Source organism: Scyliorhinus torazame, chromosome 13, assembly GCF_047496885.1.
Source record: "Scyliorhinus torazame isolate Kashiwa2021f chromosome 13, sScyTor2.1, whole genome shotgun sequence".
NCBI lineage: Eukaryota > Metazoa > Chordata > Chondrichthyes > Carcharhiniformes > Scyliorhinidae > Scyliorhinus > Scyliorhinus torazame.
The window spans coordinates 112,845,967-112,867,238 of NC_092719.1; the positions used below are offsets into that span (position 1 = coordinate 112,845,967).

Consider the following 21,272-nt stretch of genomic DNA (forward strand, 5'->3'; position numbering starts at 1 on the left):
TTTCGGGCGTTAGTTTTACAGGGAGTTTAAGGATCGGTTAATGGAGCCTTTGGTTGGTTTTACTGTCACTCCTTTTGAGGTAGGTCTGCTGCCACCAATGCTTCAGGAGGCAAACATTTCCCTGACCTTGAAGACAGGAAGGGACCTGGCAGCATGCACTTTCTACAGGCCAATCTTGCTTCTGAATGTTAATTTGAAGTTGTCTAAAACTGGCGAGGCGTTTTAGAGGGAGCTTTACTGATGATTGTCCGGGAGGATCAGACTAGGTTTTCCAAAAGATTTGTACAGACTGCATAGTTGATTGCTGGGAAATAGGTTTCCCGGGGTGTTTATGTGTTGTAACCTTTTTTGATACATGTTGGTAATAAAATACATTTAAATAAAAGAGTAAGCTTCCAGTAACAATGTTAGACCGTTATTGAACGTGACCCAGGCTTTCCGAAAGCAGGCACTAGACAGGCTGGTGATCTCCTTGGATGTGGAGGAAGCCTTTGATCGAGTGGAGTGGAATTATCTGGTGTACATACTGCAGAGATTTGGATTGGGTGAGGAATATATTTAAGTGGGTTCAGGTGCTGTATTATAAACCCTTGGCGACAGTACTTACAAATGGCTTTAGTCAGGGAGCTTTGGCTTGCACAGAGGGGCCAGACAGGGGTGTCCCCTGCCCCCCTTGCTGTTCGCATTGACCATAGAACCGCTTGTAGAGGCTATTAGGCGGGACCCCTTGATATCGGATTCGTCTGTGGGGAGAGGCAGAAGATTACACTTTATGTGGATGATGTGCTGCTGTTTGTGTCAAAGTCGGATGTCGCAGTTCCTGCTATCGCTGATGTGGTGAATAGATTTAGTGCCTTCTCCAGGTGTAAGAATAATTTGACAAGATAGGAGGGTATGCTGATGGGAGAGCTGAGGGAGAGCTGAGGGACAACCCCCCCCCCCCCCCCCCCAATCCCTTGATGGGAGAGCTGAAGGACAACGCCCCCCCCCCCCCCCCCCCCCAAGCCAATTTTCCTTTTAGGTGGTCCTGTCCAGGTTGGGGTTCAAGTATCTGCGCATTACAATTACTCCTTTTCGGCAGTTATATGAGGCTAACCTTCCTCAGGTGATTGCTTCTATTAGTGGGATTTGACCCATTGGTCTTCCCTGCCAGTCTCATGGCTGGGTAGGACTGCCTTGATTAAAATGAATGTGTACCGAGATTTTTATTCCCCTTGCAGATGTTAGCAATCTTGTTGCCAGCTAGAGTTTTTAAGGAGATTAATGGAATGATTAGTTTGTTTATTTGGAATAAGATATCTTGTCTAAAGATCGCCAAGCTGCAGCTCCCAGGTTCCAAGATGGGTTGGGTGTCCCGAATATTGCACTATATCAACTGGCCTCTTTGCAGGTCTTGTTATTTCATGGAGACATTAGGGCAGGTTCTGCTAGATGCAGAAATCCTATTATTGTTTAGTGCGTGGAGAATGGTCCACCAATCAAAAGGCAATTTAAACTGACTTCCGCTCTTTCTCCCTTCAAGGGCAACCCAGACTTCCCACCAGGTCTTATGGATCATGGATTCAATACTTGGAGAGAGGGGGAGGGGGAGGCATTTGTAGGTTGGGAGATATGTTCAGTCATGCCTCCTTGTCACCCTTTGAGCAACTATGCCAGCAATTTGACTTACCAAGACATTCCTTTGTTAAATGTTTGCAACTCAGATTTTATTCTGAATAAGGCAGACCTGTGTCTTAACTCCTCTAATTCCAAGGTGGAAAAAAATGCTGATATCTGCGAGCCTAGACAAGTGATTAGTAAGCTGTATAATACCTTGTGTTCTAGATCCTGTGTTAGTACATTGGTTACCTTGCAGTCTTGGAAAAAAGACTTGGCAATTAAATTAATGAGGATACATGGGGTATATTATGGGATATTATTTCCTCGATTTGCCTAAAGTGCCTGGTAGTAGAGGGTGATTATATACACGGTGTATGGACCTGTGTTAAGATTCAATCCTATTGATCTAGAGTAGTTAGGAAGCTCGAGAGGATATTTGACACAGCAGCAGAGCTTAATCCTTTGTTCCTAATTCCGAGTCTTCCAGATGGGAGAATGGATGGACGTTACTGAAAAAAAAGACTACAACATCCTAACTTTTGCAGCTCCTGGATCAGCAACAAATATTCTTCAATTTATAAACTGGCATAAATTAGTCATGGAATGTATCCCTTTTAAAAAAAATGTATTTTATTACAAACCTCGTGGAATGTATCCTGCGGAACTCTTGACGCACGTGATCGTCCCAATTCCAAAGTGTGGGACCCCTACCTCAAATTTATAGGCTCCAGCTTGTCTGACCTACTCCTGTTGGGTTTTCCTTGAGCAATTTTTCAAGTCTTATTCTCGCAATACATTAAGCCATGCGGCCTGGGATGTTGTCAGATTTTATTTATCTAGCGGTTTCCTTTTCCTCCCCCCTCATTGTTTTTTTTCCTGATTGATCCGGCATTAAAACTGGAGGCAGTAATTCACGAAGTCTGGTGTCCTAAAGTCACCCCATCATGTTCATTTTCATATTTGTAATAATTGTTGTGTATTGTATTGTGTTTTTGCAACAAAAAAAAAAAAAAATTAAAAAACAAATTCGAAAAACCTAATGAAAAATATACATTTAAAAATCTGGAATTAAAAGTCTAATGATGATCATAAAACCATTGTTGAATGTCCTTCAGGGAAGGAAATGTGCCCGCCTTACCTGGTCTGGCCCACATGTAACTCCAGATCCGCAGCAATGTGGCTGTCTCTTAAATGCCCCCTGAAATGGCCTACCTAGCATGCAGTTAAAGGGCAATGAGGGATGGGCAATAAATGCTGGCTGGCACAGCCAGCGACACTCACAACCTATGAATGAATTTTAAAAAATAATTCACACTGCAAGTTTCAGTAACGCCAAAAATTGACCTGATTCCAACGTGATCAACCAAGCTTGTGTTTTTAAATGAGAACTTTGCTACTTGTAATGGTGACAGCTCAGTGGGAAATTGAAAACTTTCCACTGTGGTGAGTCAGTGTTGGCAGCAAGCACTCGCAGGTGTTGTTTCCACAATTAGATGCAGAATAAAGCTCCTTCTACTGTTTTGTGGGTTATCTCGTGGCCTAATTTATTCTGAGGAGGTTTCCCTCTAGACGAGTGACTGAGGTCTGACTCAAGTAGGTTTCTTCAAAACGACATTATTTACACTATGTACATGATAAGCTACAAGTGCATCTCTCTTTTGTGCAGATTATTCCATCTTTGTTCCAGAGTCTCTATCCCATGAGTGCTGATGTCACTGTTACACCATGATACACATCACTGTTTCATTACCATGTCTATTAACCCATTGTACCACATCTACAATCCCCAGTCTTAGTAACCTTAATAGCAAATGCTGACCTTGCCAGCGACATGGAAGAAAAAGATAATCCCTCGGACACTCTCTCCCAAACCCAAATTGAGCGGGTCTTGACTCCTCCCCCTCACTGGTACACACATTTCCCCTCCACCAAACCACCCCCAGTCCATCACATCTTACTACCCCCAGCTGCTGCATCCAATTTTACAAAGTGCTTTAAATATAAATAAAACTAACATTTTGCCTCGAGAGTCTGAACTTTCAGCCTCTACACTCCTATTGAGGAATTCAACAAGTTTAATCTGCTTACTTGGTCAAGACAGGGACAACATTCTGCCCGTTGTTGTTCTCCCTCTCCCACTGCTCCAGTAATGAAGTGAGCTCGGCTTTGGAATCAACATTTGCAGTAACAGAAGCCATTGCTGACCCTGGTGAGAGGACAGAGAAAGACACCATAAATTGTTAGGCACACTAGATCACACTCTTTCCCTTCCCACTTCACTCCATATAAAATACTGCTCTTTGATGGAATTTTAATTCCATCCGATTTAAGATGGGAGCCCACACAAAATATTGTCTCTTTTATGCCGGCATTGTACTTGTACAACACCACAAAGATAGGTGCAAAAGCTTTGGGATTCCAGCTGTTATGTGTGTTGCCCAAGTCAACAAAGTTCGAACCAAGGGTCAAACTTTCATCCACAAATTTGCCTCAGTGATCGCCGGGTAGATCATTTAGACCCCCCCCCCCCCAAAAATCTGCATTGCCCCCATCTGGTCAAAGTCCGTTTAAACACCAATATGGATTTATTGCACTTTAGCAGACTAGACTGAAACATACGGCAATAAAAATGTTACCCATTACCTGTAGGGACAGTCAATGCAGAGCTCACCCTCCAGCTCCAGCAAGTTGCTCAGAGAGCACCACATTGTAAAATAGCTCTGGAATGGTTTGCAGCTCACCCTGTGGCTTTCAGCAAATACTCAATCATAGGCCCTTCTGTGGGTTATGGATGAAACCAAGGTCCCTCACCACCTCCTCTATCCCCCCAACCAATAGCACCATCATCTTAGCTTCCATACCTGAAGAGGTCTTTACTGTACAGTAAAGTAGAAACTGCACAGGTGAGAATGAATATTCCAGGTTGAGCACTTTTGAGAGTTAGGTCAACCAGCTGCAAATAAAGATATAATTCCAAGGCAGAACCCCTCCACCATGATCTACACCACATAAGGCATAGTCTTCAATTTGGATAACATTTTCTAAAATCACATCTGAAAGACGTGAGCATCAGACAACTGGGTTGCTGCTGCGGAAATCAAAAAGGAAATGGCTAAAGAGTGGGTGGACGGGGATGGAATGCGAAGCCTGGGGAGCGAGTGGGAGCGCGGAGGTGGGATAGGGGACTGGCCTAGAGAAGGTGATGGCTAGTCGACACGGGAGGGGGGCAGGTAGCCCCCTAGTGAGGCTGATCACGTGGAACGTGAGAGGCCTGAACGGACCGATTAAAAGGGCCCGAGTGCTCGCGCACTTGAAAGGACTAAGGGCAGACGTGGCTATGCTCCAAGAGACGCACCTGAAGGTGGCGGACCAAGTTAGGTTAAGGAAAGAATGGGTGGGACAGGTGTTCCACTCAGGACTAGATGCAAAGAATAGCGGGGTGGCCATATTGGTGGGGAAACGGGTAGCATTTGAAGCAAAGAACATCGTAGCAGATAGCGGAGGGAATGGAGGTCGTGTTGGTTAATGTATATGCCCCGAATTGGGACGATGCGGGATTTATGAGACGGATGCTGGGTCGTATACCGGACCTGGAGGTAGGAAACTTGATATTGGGAGGGGACTTCAATACCGTGCTGGACCCAGGGCTAGAGAGATCCAGATCAAAGACCGGAAGAAGGCCGGCAGCGGCAAAGGTGCTCAAGGGGTTTATGGACCAAATGGGGGGGGGAGTGGATCCATGGCGATTTCTTAGACCGAGGGCCAGGGAGTTCTCCTTCTTCTCCCATGTCCATAAAGTGTACTCCCGGATAGATTTTTTTGTTCTGGGAAGGTCATTGGTCTCAAGGGTGGAAGAAGCTGAGTATTCAGCCATAGCGGTTTCGGACCATGCCCCACACTGGGTGGACCTGGAACTAGGAGAGGAAAGGGAGCAGAGAGCACTCTGGCGATTAGATGTGGGATTGATGGCGGACGAGGGAGTGTGTGGAAGAGTGCGGGGGTGTATTGAGAGATACCTAGAGGTCAATGACGACGGGGAGGTCCGTGTGGGAGTGGTATGGGAAGCACTAAAAGCGGTGGTCAGAGGAGAGCTGATCTCCATTGGGGCCCACAAAGGGAAAACAGAGGCCAAGGAAAGGGAAAGATTACTGGGGGAGATTTTAAGGGTGGATAGGGAATTTGCAGAGACCCCGGAGGAGGGACTGTACAGGGAGAGGAGACGACTCCAGACGGAGTTTGACCTCCTGACCACCAGAAAGGCGGAGGTGCTGTGGAGGAAGGCACAGGGGAGGAGGTATGAAAATGGGGAAAAGGCTAGTCGCCTGCTGGCTCATCAGTTGCGAAAGAGGACAGCGGCGAGGGAGATAGGGGGAATTAGAGATGAAAAGGGAGCCACGGTGCGAAGAGCAGGGAAGATAAACGAGGTGTTCAAGACCTTTTATGAGGGACTATATAGGTCCCAACCCCCAGAGGGAGAGGAGGGGATGCGGCAGTTCCTGGATCAATTGAGGTTCCCGAGGGTGGAGGAGCAGGAGGTGGAAGGCCTGGGGGCACCGATTGGGGTGGACGAGGTTATTAAGGGGCTGGGGAACATGCAAGCAGGGAAGGCTCCGGGACCAGACGGGTTCCCGGTGGAACTTTGTAGAAAATACGTGGACTTGTTGGCCCCGTTGTTGGTGAGGACGTTCAATGAGGCCAGGGAAGGAGGGACTTTACCCCTGACAATGTCGGAGATGACGATATCGCTAATTCTGAAGAGGGATAAAGATCCGTTGCAGTGCGGGTCCTATAGACCTATTTCATTATTGAATGTGGACGCCAAATTGCTGGCAAAGGTACTGGCATCAAGGATAGAGGACTGTGTCCTGGGGGTGGTGCACGAAGACCAGACAGGGTTCGTAAAGGGGAGACAACTGAATGTCAACGTGCGACGACTATTAGGGGTGATAATGATGCCCCCAGTGGAGGGGGAGGCAGAGATAGTGGCGGCAATGGATGCAGAGAAGGCATTTGATAGGGTGGAGTGGGAGTATTTATGGGAGGTGTTAAGGAGGTTTGGGTTCGGGAACGGGTTTATTAGCTGGGTCAAACTTCTTTATGGGGCCCCAACGGTAAGTGTAGTCACGGGTCGGCAAAGATCGGAGTATTTCCGATTATATAGGGGAACAAGACAGGGATGCCCGCTATCTCCACTGTTGTTCGCGTTGGCAATTGAACCTCTGGCCATGGCGTTGAGAGACTCCAGGAAATGGAGAGGGGTTATTAGAGGGGGAGAAGAACACCGAGTCTCGCTATACGCGGATGATCTACTGTTGTATGTGTCGGACCCAGCGGGGGGGGATGATAGAGGTTATGCGGATGTTGAGGGAGTTCGGAGATTTCTCGGGATACAGGCTTAACATGGGGAAGAGTGAACTATTTGTGATACACCCAGGGGACCAGAGTAGAGAGATAGAAGGCCTGCCTCTAAGGAAAGTGGAAAGAAACTTCCGATACCTGGGGATTCAGATCGCTAGGAGCTGGGGAACCTTGCACAGACTTAATCTGACACGATTGGTAGAACAAATGGAGGAGGACTTCAAGAGGTGGGACATGCAGCCTCTGTCGTTGGCGGGCAGAGTGCAGGCAATTAAGATGATGGTCCTCCCGAGGTTCTTATTTGTATTTCAATGTCTCCCTATACTAATCACCAAGACCTTTTTTAATAAAATAGATAGGAGCATCACGAGCTTCGTGTGGGCAGGGAAAGTCCCGAGGGTAAGGAGGGGGTTCCTACAACGTAGCAGGGACAGAGGAGGATTGGCGCTATCGAATTTGGGCGACTACTATTGGGCCGCCAATGTGGCGATGATTCGTAAATGGATGATGGAGGGAGAGGGAGCGGCGTGGAAAAGACTGGAGAGAAAGTCCTGTAAAGGGACGAGCTTAGAGGCGCTGGTGACGGCGCCGCTACCGCTCTCACCAAAAAAGTTCACCACGAACCCGGTGGTGGCGGCAACATTGAATATCTGGGGACAATGGAGGCGACAGAGAGGTGTGCGGGGAGCCCTGGTGGGGTCCCCAATCAGGAACAACCATAGGTTTGCCCCAGGAAGAATGGATGGAGGATTTCAGAGCTGGCACCAGTTGGGAATTAGGAGGGTGGGAGATTTATTTATAGATGGGACGTTTGCGAGCTTGGGAGCATTGGAGGAAAAGTACAAGTTGCCCCGGGGAAACTTCCTTAGATATATGCAGGTGAGGGCGTTCACAAGACAACAGGTGAGGGAATTTCCGCTACTCCCGGTACAGGGGATTCAGGACAGAGTGCTTTCGGGGGTGTGGGTCGGAGAGGGCAAGGTGTCAGAGATATACCGAGAGATGAGGGAAGAGGGGGAGGAGTTGGCGGGCGAATTAAAAGGAAAGTGGGAAAAAAGCTAGGGGAGGAGATAGAGGAGGGTATGTGGGCTGATGCCCTAAGCAGGGTAAATTCCTCTTCCTCGTGCGCCAGGCTTAGCCTGATTCAATTCAAGGTGCTACATAGAGCACACATAACGGGAGCAAGACTGAGCAGGTTCTTTGGAGTGGAGGACAAGTGTGGGAGGTGCGGCGGAAGCCCGGCAAACCACACACATATGTTTTGGTCGTGCCCGGCACTGGAGGAGTTTTGGAAGGGAGTAACGGGAGTGATTTCTAAGGTGGTGAAGGCCCGGGTCAAACCAGGCTGGGGGCTAGCTCTATTTGGAGTTGCGGATGAGCCGGGAGTGCAGGAGGCGAAAGAGGCCGACGTTGTGGCCTTTGCGTCCCTAGTAGCCCGGCGTAGGATTCTACTCATGTGGAAGGAGGCGAAACCCCCCAGACTGGAGGCCTGGGTAAACAATATGGCGGGGTTCATAAAACTGGAGCGGATAAGTTTGCCCTGAGAGGATCGGCTCAAGGGTTCACCAGGCGGTGGCAGCCATTCCTCGACTACCTAGGGGAACGTTAGAGGGAAGACAGATGACCAGCAGCAGCACCCCCGGGGGGGGGGGGGGGGGGGGGGGGGGTTTAGTTTATGTTAAACGATTAGATTACCATGTTGATTAGCCATTTGTTTATTGTTAAACTTTCTTTACTGTTATGTTTGATCTGTAAAGGGAAAAAATTTGATCGAAAAAATTTCAATAAAACAAATTTTATTAAAAAACCATCCCAAGATGCTTCACAGGAGTATTATCAGACAAAACGTTGACATCAGCAACATGAGGAAGTATCAGGACAAATGACCGACGGTTGGTCAAAGATAACTAGAGAAACAGGGGGGCTTACGGAGGGAATTTTAGTTCCGGCCTTGGCAGCTGAAGATGAATGGTGGAGTGATGAAAATCAGGCACTGGAAAAGCATAGAGCTTTTGAAGGATTGTAGGGCCAGATGAGGTTAGAGACATAAAGAGTGATGAGGCCATGGACGGACAAAAGGATGAGAGCTTTAAAATCGAAGTTGCCAGACTGGGAAATCAGTGAGCTCAAAGGTGGTGGACTTGAGCGAATTAGGATACAGGCAATTTAGGACAAACCCAAGTTCATGGAGGAGCAAGGTGTGAGATCAACCAGGAGTGTGTTAGAATAGTTGTGCCTATATAGAAAATGCTTGAGAGAGATGCGAACTGCAGATTATTTGAGACTGGATTAAGATGGGCAATGTTAGAGGTGGAAGCAGGCTTCTCTTGGTGATGGTATGGGATAGGAAGCCTCGTGCAGGGTTAAATAGAAAACCAATCGGAATTAATTTTCTATCGTGTGTGGATGGAGGACAATCAATTAAATAAAGCGCCAAGTAGCTGATTACCTGTGTAACGAGACCTAGCACTTCAAGGGTGCCACCAAATGATCAAGTGACTGTAACTGATGCTCTTGAGTTCAACTCTTCAGGACTTGAGGGCATCATTCAGACTGACACTCCAGTGCTGCTGCATTGTCTCTCAGACAAGACGTCAGACAAACCTGCACAGGTGAAGGAAAAAACCTTTATGGCAATATTCAAATAAGAGGACATTGATCCATCAAGGAATATCAAAGTAGATTAACTGGTCACTTTTCGCATTACTCTATGGGCGATCATATTGCACTCAAACTGGCTCCATTTCTCTCTACATTACAACAGTGACTATACTTCCAAAGTAACTAGTTAGATGTGAAGCTCTTTGGAATTTACCAGTGGATGCACTGCATAAATGCAATTTCTTTCTTTCTATATAAGCATTTGTGCCACATTACTAGCTTTCCCTTGAGTACTCAGTGTTGCAACTGCTGCCTGTTTAGAAAAAAGGATAAATTGAATGTAATGGTTTCTGTTTATTAAAGAGTTTTGGTAGCAAGGCTCACATGCTCATTCGATCTTCATCGCCAGTATAGCCCTCTATTTCTTTATCCCTAATACAATTCTTCAACTTTTCTTGTATCTATGCTTTTCGCATCAAATACCCCTTGATCCACATTCTAATCATTCTCAGGGTAAAGAAGCTTCTTCAGAGAAAGACTTGCAGTAATGTTGCATCTGAACAACTAGATTTCTATTAATCTCATTGCTCATCACTTCATAGGTATGGAAATGCCCGCACAAGTGAGAAAAAGCGAGATGAGAGTCCTGTGGGCGGCAGGGTAGCACAGTGGTTAGCACTGTTGTTTCATAGCGCCAGGGACCCGGGTTTGATTCCTGCTTGGGTCACTGCCTATGCGGTGTCTGCATGGGTTTCTTCCGGGTGCCTCCCACAAGTCCCAAAAGATGTGCTTGTTAGGTGAATTGGACATTCTGAATTCTCCCTCGGTGTACCCGAACAGGGGCCGGAGTGTGACGACCAGGGGATTTTCACACTAACTTCATTGCAGTGACACGAAAAGATTATGTTTGCGTTCCCTCACATGCAGGGCAGAGAAACTAGTCAAATTGTTTAAAAATGATAAAGGGATTTGCTAGGATAGATACATAGAAACTACGTCCTCTCGGGTAGGAGCCCAAAACAAAGGCAATGTGTAAATTCAGGAAGCAATCCCCTTCACACAGCAATAATCTTTTCCTCAAATGTTTTTTATTCTGAAACAATTAAAGTTAAAATGACTTGAATCAATATATTTTTGTTAAGCAAGAAACATGGATTGAGGTAGAGATCAGCCATCATCGAACAGGCAAATTACCAACATCACCCAAACAGCAAGGTATACTGCTATATCAATTAGAAACACTAAATTTACTAGAACTCAATTTGGAATACCGGGGAACCCCTCCCTCTCCCCTGGAGAACTGTCTAATCCAAGCCTGATTCCATCCCCAATACAGACGTCTGGAATGCAGTACGTCAAACTCCACATTCTTCCTCCTCCTTCAGGTGCCATGTCTTAAGAGGGCACAATGACTGTGGACTTCCACTCAATTGGTCCATGATTATTCTTGGTAGGTTTGCTGATGCTTTCTGTAGTACGGCTGACCAGCAAATTCACCTGCTCTTACTGCCTGCCATCAGGCATATTGAAAGGATTATAGACTGGTAATCTGGCCAAATCATGAACACCTACCATGGCCATCCACCTGAACCCAGAGTTTCTGGCTCACAGGTAGGAATGCTACGGCTACCCCACAAGACCCCTTACATTCAAATAAACCCCAATACTGGCTAATTTTAAGACCCCGACCCAAGATCCGCAAAGGTTGAGGATCATTTTTACATCCACAACCAAAGCGAAGAATCACCTCCAGGCCCGGTTACCATCTCCTCAGTTCCCGCCGTCCCCCAGCCCTCACTGCTCCTAGTCAAGGTTGCGATGCACTTTGGACATTCTAGCAAACTTTGTCTGATTTAAACTCCTGCGAAGCACCTTGGAACATTTAACCATGTTAAAGGCACTATATAAATACAAGTTGTCATATGAATTGGAAGTTTTTTTTGTCCTTGTGCAGTAATATTCACTCTTCCAAACAGCTAGAATTTGGTAGATTCACAATGGGGTTACTGTCAACTACACAAGTCACACTTGAGAACTGGCAGTGGAAATATTACACATGACCCCAGTATCAGAGTTGCTTTTAGATCAGGCAAACACTTTTTTGCTACTAGATTGGTGCTATTATATCTAATTAGAGTTCTGGAGCCTAAAGCCCACACTCAATTTCACTGAATACCAGCGCCTCCTCCTGACAGTCCATGTTTAATCCCTGTAGCATATTGCAAGAGCGGAGCATTTTGCTATACTGTCCCCTCTGCTGCCCTCTCTGGTAGGGAGGTGTAAATAAAGTTAGTTCAACTCTGGCTGCCTGCAGTTGAGCATGTGTTAGTCTTACTGTAATCCACAACAGGAAAATGACAAGGATGCAAAGAATTTGAGAAATTAAGGACTGATGAACATTGTGACACATTTTTTGAAACTCCTAAAGTTGATTTTGGGATGTCTGCAACTTGCAAGTTTGCTCCATGTGCACAGTGTGTTCAGCTACACAATGAGTCAGCACAGTACGAACTGAAATACAGCACTGAAGATATATTTGGAGACAATGGAGGAATTCAACCGTAATAAAGTAGGACTGGTGTGATACCAGCAAAGTTAACACATTTGGCTGAAAGCAAATAAAATAGGTGAGGATAAAGTAAATGTTTTTCTCACCATGGTGGGGGCAGATGCTTTTATGTAGATCTATGGACTATTCTGAATTAATGAAATTCTACCAAGACACCTATAAATAGCACAGAATAAGAGTGAGATTACATAGAGTTGCACTCTGCAAAAGGAAAGTTACCAAATGAGACTGTTGCAGATTATATTTTTGAATTAAAGAAACTCTTTCCTCACTGTGGGTCTGGTGTGCAAACTAAATCAACCTTGAGATGCTTTTGTAGGAGGCCCAATGGACAATAAAATCCAGGCCAAGCTTTTCAGCAAAGGCAATGAGCTGACATGCAGGGAGGTCTGCAATGAGGTCATGAAAATTACTGTTGCTACTTGCATGGGTATACTGTTCTAGAGGCAGCAGGGGAGGTCCACTGAATTTCAGAGATCCAGGCCATAACATCCAGTTTTACAGTCAGAAATCCAAATGCTATCATTGACATGGTGGTCACCAACCATTTATATGCCCCCCATTTCCAGGAAAGTGCAATATCTGTGTGAAAGTCAGTCATATCCAGGTGGCATGCAGAAGTAGGAGTAATGCTCCAGGTCAGTACCATGCATCAAATAGGGGTCATGATAATTCTAAAAAAGCTAGTTCAAGATTGTGGAAATCCTCAAATGCACACGATAGATATGGAAATGTCTGAGTGGTTTCTCATTTGATTCGTATCTAAACTTCCTACGGAGGAGAGACGCACATCAATCGGACCATTTGAATACTGTTTACTGCTGTCTCTCGGCAGATTTCGACCTCTTGCTGTGCATCTCACATCCCATTACGTTTTGTTCAACTACTTTTACTGCTGTTGCTAGGCAGATTCATGACAATAGATCCAACATTTATCCACTTGCTGTAGCTATCAATCGAAGCACGGCACTCTTTCCCTTCCACCTCAAATAAATCAAAATTGTTTTTGTTCTCACGGTTTTCTTGTGTTTGCCGTAGAGTGGAAGGAATCTTGGTTGGATCATTTTGCCACTGAGACACACTTCCCAACTTTTTACAAACTCTTTAATATCTTGATCTATCTTTGGATACCAAAAATAGCTTGTTAATGCTTTCATATGGTTATCTCCATGTGTTCTTGATGAAGTTCCCAACAATCTCACTCTAAACCTTGAACTGCACTTATTTCATTTCTACATGTGAAATACTCCTGCAATTTCTCACCATCACATTCGGTAGACCAGCCCGCCATTCACAACATAATCGAGGTCTGTATGGAGCACCACATCCTTGTGCATTTCTTCTCTAATTGCTCTGGCGGACACTGGCACGTCATTTGTGTATGTAATGTAATTGACAGGTAACATAGCTGGAAATGAATCAGTCTTCATGTGAAATCTCGAAAAAACATCTGCATGGTACGGTGGTTAATTTTATCATTTGGTCCTCCTTGCTCACTTTGTGCTATCTTAGAAATGCATCAATAATAAATGCACTCTTGCTGATCCCTCCTGAAAATAACTCAGTCCAGCTTAACCATATCTGAAGGCAATTTTTTCACATCATGGAGAATTTTGTTTCCTCCTCCTCCCACCAATGACAAGTAATAGGATGTATCATCATATTCCACCCTACCTCTGACGTGACCTAGGCCTGGAACAGTTATTGGAATAACTGGTCAGTTTCATGCCAGTTTTGCATAAGGGAATGTGACTTGGAGACTTCCCTTGCTGGGGTAACAGACATGGCTGCAGCTCGGCCAATGATGGAAAGTAACTTGTGAATCTCCAAATTTGATTTCTACTGCAGGTGCTGGAATTATATCCCAGTCCTTTTACTCATGTTCCATGTGCTGTTTTTCTTGCTCTGACTAAGTACTGTTCTTGAGCTGTCTGCTTGATATCAAAAGATGTCCAGCAAGAGGCAGAAATCTGCCTAGAGACAGCAGTATACAAAAGGCCCCAATGATATGCCTCTCTCCTCCGTCACAAGTTTAGAAGGATGTTTAGCTAAGAATCAAATGTGAATGGCTTATGAGAAACAGCTTAGACATTTGAGAAGATCAATGAGATATACATAAGTTAATGTATATCCAATGAAGTTGATGGGGGCAGACAGCCGAATACACAGAAGCATAATCAAAGAGGAACAAAGGTATAAATTGGCCAGGTAACTGGAAGCCAGGCAGACAGTTAACATCCAAGTGTCAGAAATAGGCCAGCTTCCAGCAACTAAGCTTGAAGCCAGGTTTTACAGCAAACAAACCCCCAAGTCTCAGAGCCAAAGCATTGGAGAAAACCTACATAACGGCAGCATTAAATATCTTTGCTGGATTAGGAAAGACGTTTCCTCTACTTGAGCATCATCCCTGTATTGTGGGATGACTACAAGCTGGTTATTTAATTTGGATGTTATTTGGGGAATAGGGGAAGTCTTGGAGTTCAGGTATTGTAGGTATATTTTGGAATAAGGTGTACATTCTACAAAGTGTGCATATTTAGACACTCCTATATCATATCTGTCTGAGAATAGAGTATGTGTATTTGTCTTTTCTTTAATAATTGTTACACAATGACTGGGCTGGTTATTCTCACCAGGGTTTCACTTGTCGTCTCACATCAAAGCAAAACAAAACTATGCACTCTCACGAACTGGTGTTCAAAGTTGGGATACCCTCGCAGATAACATCAGCATGCCTCAGGACACTATACCCAATATTACAAGGACTAAAACTGTTGAGGTTTTGAGAAGTTAGTTTGGAAATTATGGGTTTTCAGGTGTGTTGGTATCAGATACCAGTTTACATCAGAAGAGTTTGAAATTTCTAAGAATGGAATCAAAAACACTAATACCTCCATATTACCCAATATTGTGGTATTACAGAAACAATATAGATTTTGAACAGGTCTTTGAATAAGTATTTGCTTGGACAAGCTAGGCATTAATTTCCATATTCCTCTTTGACACAGGCCAGAGAATTTTGTTCAATTGCAGAACAACCAGAGTCTACAACAGGTTGCTCACTTTCTGAGTTACTGCTTAAGCACGTTCCTAGGATAACGTTTAGGTTTTTTAAGCCGGATGTCAAGAGCAAAGTAAGAGAACGGCAAAAAAAAAAACCCAATGCTGAGTCATGTAACATGAGATATGAAACTCAAAAGGTCAGTGCTGGTCAGAATGTCATAGTTAAAAACTAAGGCGATAAGGAGAAGTATTGATTGGAGTTGTTGCAAAGAGACTATGTGCACTTGCACATCTAGAGAAGACTGGAGAGACTCCATCAATGTCACGCATATCATTCACTTGATAAAAGATATCTGGCAATGGGAGAGCATGAGAAACCGGCTATAGTCCAAATTAATCATTTAGCCTAAAGTGAACGTCAACAAGAAACTGAATGTTTGCCAGTATTATAGAATTTACCGGTAGAGCAAAGTGGGTCAGGATCTTTGATTAAGACACATTAATGTCACAGCCCCAACCATCAAATGGAAATCGCAGTCAAAGTTCAGGGTTAATACAGTTAGAGATGTTGAGAACAGAGTCAGGCTGATGGAAATGGAAGGAGATACACAGACAGAAAAAAGTCAGGTAGATTAACTGAAAGTACGTACGAAGCATAAAGAATTTACTCATATGTCAAATAATGATATTGCTGTTAAAGACATATTGGTATTCAGAAAAAAAATGTTTTTTTGCTTTCAAAATAATTTCTGCGCATCAGCGCTACAGGTTTTGGTTGTGATTACAGTAAAAAGTAAGCAATCCAAACTGTTCAATTTCAGCTACTGTGGATACTGGTTTAGTCATGTAATATTCTGGGAAATTCAAATGTACAACAGGACATGTACATAATGTACAAGTCATTTTAATGGGGAGGGAGTGTGGTACATTGCAAGAGCAGTGCATTTTGTTACACTGCCCTTTGATGAAGTTACTTCAATAAAGGCTGCCTGGAGTTGAGCATGTGCTTGCCTTACTCCGTGTATTATCCAACAATCGGTCTCTTTGGTTAAGCTTTTGGTCACCTCTCCTCACATCTTTTTTTAATCTTAATGGCTGTTTAGGACACAGCAAACACCAGGGGACCTTTGTTTAGGTCATAGAATTTACAGCGCAGAAGGAGGCCATTCGGCCCAGCGAGCCTGCACCAGCTCTTGGAAAGAGTACCCCCACTTAAGCCCACACCTCCACCCTATCCCTATAACCCAACAACCCCATCTAACCCAAGGGCAATTTATCAAGGCCAATCCACCCAACCTGCACATCTTTGGACTGTGGGAGGAAACCGGAGCACCCAGAGGAAACCCACGCAGACACGGGGAGAACGTGCAGACTCCGCACAGACAGTGACCTAAGCGGGAATCGAACTTGGGACCCTGCGCTGTGAAGACATAGTGCTAACCACTATGCTACTGTGCTTTTAATGTTGAGGATTGTATAGAAATACACGCTTTGTTGTGATGAGGTGTCCCGAGTTCCTGCAGAGTTTGACTGGGACTTTGAGGCATTGACGTTCAGGACCCCCCCAGGCGGCACGGCGGTTAGTACTGCTGCCTATGCGCCGAGGACCCGGGTCCGATTCCTGCCCAGGGTCATTGTCGGTGTAGAGTTTGCGCATTCTCTCGTGTCTGCATGGGTTTCACCCCCCACAATCTAAAGATGTGCAGGTTAGGTGGATAGGCCACGCTAAATTTCCCCTTAATTGGGTACTCGAAATGTAAAGAAAAAAAAAAGTACAGTGGCCCTGGTAACACTTCATACGGAGATTCCATTAATCACCTCACTGGTTAAAAATTAAACGCACTTTTGCTTTGTTTGTACATGCGGTGCAATCTTACCAAGTTCAACGTTGTAAACCACTGCCATAACAAAGTTGCTCTGCTTGGAGACAGAAACTGCTCACTAACATTCAGAGTTAACATAAGCTGCAAAAGGTAGTCTCACAGACATTCCCAAAGTACAAAAAAGCAGCTACTAGGGGCTTTTCACAGTAACTTCATTGAAGCCTACTTGTGACAATAAGAGATTATTATTACTACCTTCCAGCCTGCAAATAATTCTCTCCTCAAAAATCACCAGAAGCAAGATGGATAATACAGCATTCTTCCTAACAATAAGAGCATTTTTGTCTATTAGTACCCCTACTCTGTTTCCCTGTACTGTACACAGTAGGGGACAGTGGCAGATGTCAGTGATACACCGTCCTTGTTCCAGCCAATCTGCAAAGGAAAGACAACCAGTACACACTTTGGTTTCAAACACACTGCAAGAAATCGAGCGCATGAACTGGATGCATTTTCACGCAGTTATAGGTACCAGTTGAGAGTCTGTAGATTTTTAGCCATGCTACGTCTAGTAGTGAGCACCATCAGAACACAAGAAGCACTGTTAGCCAATTAAAGCCATCACACAAATGTATGTAGCTGTCAGGTACACATCTGTACAGGAACCAAACGTACAGGACCAGAAATGTTTGCTGTGGTCAGTTTGGCCAGCTGTGTCTAGGAAGTATCATACAACACTGCCCATATCTCTGCAGCAAATGTTTTTGCCAGATACTTACCCAATACTGAATTTGTTGATGCAGTCAGATGCCGCTGCCTCCTTTTACAATTAGATTTAAACTGCCTTTCATCCCTTCAATTTGAAGGCAGCGCAAACTTTTTATTTCAACATTTATATCACTGAAAAATAATATTGGAAACATTATAGCTTAAGGATGAAATGTCAGAGCTCTCAGTCAAACTTGGTAAATACTTATAACCAAGTCCTTGGCATTCTCTTTAATACTCTTGGTGACTTTCACACCCCATGGCATCATTTTATTGCCAAAAGGAAAAGGAAAGACCACCGTTAGAGCAAACTATTTTAATGTGAAGACTACAACACTGACAGCGAGTTGTTTAACACCCACTCGGAAATCCATCACAGTCCAGTTTGCTTTAATTTCTATTCCTCCCCATGAAGGCTCTGATGGATCCCAAGTAGGAGCGTAGACAATGCGAAGGGTATTCAACTTGGGAGAATCGCAGCCATCACCCCCATGTTCTCTCACAAACATACAGACACTTCCAGCAGGAATCAGGAGCAATGGCTGATGTTCTCGATCCCACCATCACTCCATCAGAGATCAGCAAATGAAACAAAATCTGGGAAAGAAACCCTGAAGCTGTTCTTCTCAACAAGGCACAGTGATTCACTTACAAGCAACAGGCCGCTCCCCTTTAGCCCTTGATCAAAACAAAAAACCAAACTGCTTGAGACATGGACTGCCAATGCAGTGCTGCTCGTAAAGTGCAGCTCCAATTACTGCCGATCCTCTTACATGTTATATGCTTGCGAGATTTCACTTAACTTGCCTGAAGCTCGCTCGGTAGGCAATCTAGGACAAGTGCCATTTGTCACCTGGCACAGATCTACCAATTGGCCCATTTCCAACAACACATGGTGGGGCTCTCCACATTTCAACTCTACTGCCAACAAAAGGCAGGAAAGCAGTCGGTTGCTTTGTGTCAGTCCCTTCGGTATGCCATTTGACAATGGGGCTTACTCTGAGTTCAGAGGCCTTTCTGTTCAGTCACAACCACATCCCCTCAAAAGGACAGATGGCTGATGCCTCATCCTGTGTGCCACATCACTGAACAGCACGAGTGCGTTACATGAAGCTACTGAGGATTCCCCCCACTGAATTTTGGTTAAAAACAATGAGCATGCAAGTGCATAAATTAGTACCTTTACAGGTCTCTAAAAAATCACAATGGTGATCAGAAAATGGGTTTCATTGAGTTGACTTGAGTAACAAAACCTTGCAAGTTGCTTTAAATAATCAATGATTACTACATTCTTCACAATGTAAAATGCTGAGAAGGGTGGCATGGTGGCACAGCGGTTAGCACTGCTGCCTCACAGATCCAGGGACCCGGGTGACTGACCCTGTGCGGAGTTTGCACTTCCGCACTTGGTGTTTGAGTTTGCACTTCCTCTGGTACTCCAGTTTCTTCCCACAGTCTAAAGATTTGCAGGTTAAGTGGATTGGCCGGTTAAAGTGCCCCATGGTGTCAAAAAGGTTTGGTGGGGTTACGTGCATAGGATGGAAGTGTGGGCTGAAGTAGGGTACTCTTTCCAACAGCAGTTGCAGACTTGATGGGCCGAATGGCCTCCTTCTGCACTGTAGGAATTCTATAAAGAGCTCACACCAACAGGAACTACAAACTCAGCACCACTTGGCCAAAGGGTACACAACTCCCTTCCCTCCCTACTCAACACACAACATCCTTCATCCTATCGGTTCTCCGCCTGCTGAAGCCCATATCGCACACAAACACATCGCTTTCCTTCGACCAATACTGCTTCGTTCAACAATCCCCGCCTCCCCCTGCCATCCAGACCATACCTCCTCCACCGAGAGGACGCTCCGCAGAACCACTCCTCACACCGCAGCCCCCCCTGTCCACTGCCGATTCTCCTCCTCTACGCCACCTCCCCCCCACACACAAATCCCCCTCTATCCACGCTGCATTCTCCCTCTCCCCAATTGGTGCTCCACTGGCTGCCCCACCCACTACACTGTAACACTGACCCCACCCCCTGTGCTCCACCAGCCCTTCCCCCACTCCACCGGCTCCGCACCCACCTTGCTCCACTGGGCCCCCCCTTACGGCACTCCAAAGCCCGCCACATTTCTGGGCAGCACGCCAGGGTGAGGGGGGGTGCGGAGCTCCATTTCGCCAGCTGGTCAATGGAGGGTCCCATTGTGGGGCAGCCTCACGACGTCGGGAAACCCCCAGGCTGCAAGCAAAATGGAGCATCCCAACGGCGGAGAATCCAGCCCTGAGCTCCACCCTCCACACACGCAACCCTCCCTCCACACACACACTCCACTGGACCCTCCCTCCGCACACACACTCCACTGGACCCTCCCTCCGCACACACACTCCACTGGACCCTCCCTCCGCACACACACTCCACTGGCCCCTCCCTCCGCACACACACACTCCACTGGCCCTTCCCTCCGCACACACACTACACTGGCCCCTCCCTTCGCACACACACACTCCACTGACCCCTCCCTCCGCACACACACACTCCACTGGCCCCTCCCTCCGCGCAAACACTCCACTGGCCCCTCCCTCCGCGCAAACACTCCACTGGCCCCTCCCTCCGCGCGCACACACTCCACTGGCCCCTCCCTCCGCGCAAACACTCCACTGGCCCCTCCCTCCGCGCAAACACTCCACTGGCCCCTCCCTCCACGCAAACACTCCACTGGCCCCTCCCTCCGCGCGCACACACTCCACTGGCCCCTCCCTCCGCGCACACACTCCACTGGCCCCTCCCTCCGCGCACACACTCCACTGGCCCCTCCCTCCGCGCACACACTCCACTGGCCCCTCCCTCCGCGCACACACTCCACTGGCCCCTCCCTCCGCGCACACACTCCACTGGCCCCTCCCTCCGCGCACACACTCCACTGGCCCCTCCCTCCGCGCACACACTCCACTGGCCCCTCCCTCCGCGCACACACTCCACTGGCCCCTCCCTCCGCGCACACACTCCACTGGCCCCTCCCTCCGCGCACACACTCCACTGGCCCCTCCCTCCGCGCACACACTCCACTGGCCCCTCCCTCCGCGCAAACACTCCACTGGCCCCTCCCTCCGCGCACACACTCCACTGGCCCCTCCCTCCACACACACACACTCCACTGGCCCCTCCCTCCGCGCAAACACTCCACTGGCCCCTCCCCCCGCGCAAACACTCCACTGGCCCCTCCCTCCGCGCACACACACTCCACTGGCCCCTCCCTCCGCGCACACACACTCCACTGGCCCCTCCCTCCGCGCGCACACTCCACTGGCCCCTCCCTCCGCGCACACACTCCACTGGCCCCTCCCTCCGCGCACACACTCCACTGGCCCCTCCCTCCGCGCACACACTCCACTGGCCCCTCCCTCCGCGCACACACTCCACTGGCCCCTCCCTCCGCGCACACACTCCACTGGCCCCTCCCTCCGCGCACACTCCACTGGCCCCTCCCTCCGCGCACACTCCACTGGCCCCTCCCTCCGCGCACACTCCACTCGCCCCCTCCCTCCGCCCACAC

The 21,272-nt window shown here is 46.8% G+C and overlaps 1 protein-coding gene across 5 annotated transcripts in view; it reads right to left on the reverse strand.

Moving 5' to 3' along the window:
- LOC140388239 (DDB1- and CUL4-associated factor 1-like) overlaps window positions 1-21,272 on the reverse strand; it is a 187,334-nt gene that overhangs the window by 150,490 nt on the left and 15,572 nt on the right. For 3 of the 5 annotated variants that reach the window (XM_072472071.1, XM_072472075.1, XM_072472074.1), the window contains exons 2-3: window positions 9,407-9,561; window positions 3,688-3,805 (exon numbers count right to left, since the gene is read on the reverse strand). In XM_072472071.1, coding sequence (XP_072328172.1) covers window positions 3,688-3,797 — 110 coding nt within the window. In that variant the 5' untranslated portion in view covers window positions 3,798-3,805; window positions 9,407-9,561. Of the gene's footprint in view, window positions 1-3,687; window positions 3,806-9,406; window positions 9,562-12,213; window positions 12,284-17,732; window positions 17,854-21,272 lie in introns of all 5 variants that reach the window. The other 2 variants (XM_072472073.1, XM_072472072.1) reach the window with 2 other exon arrangements.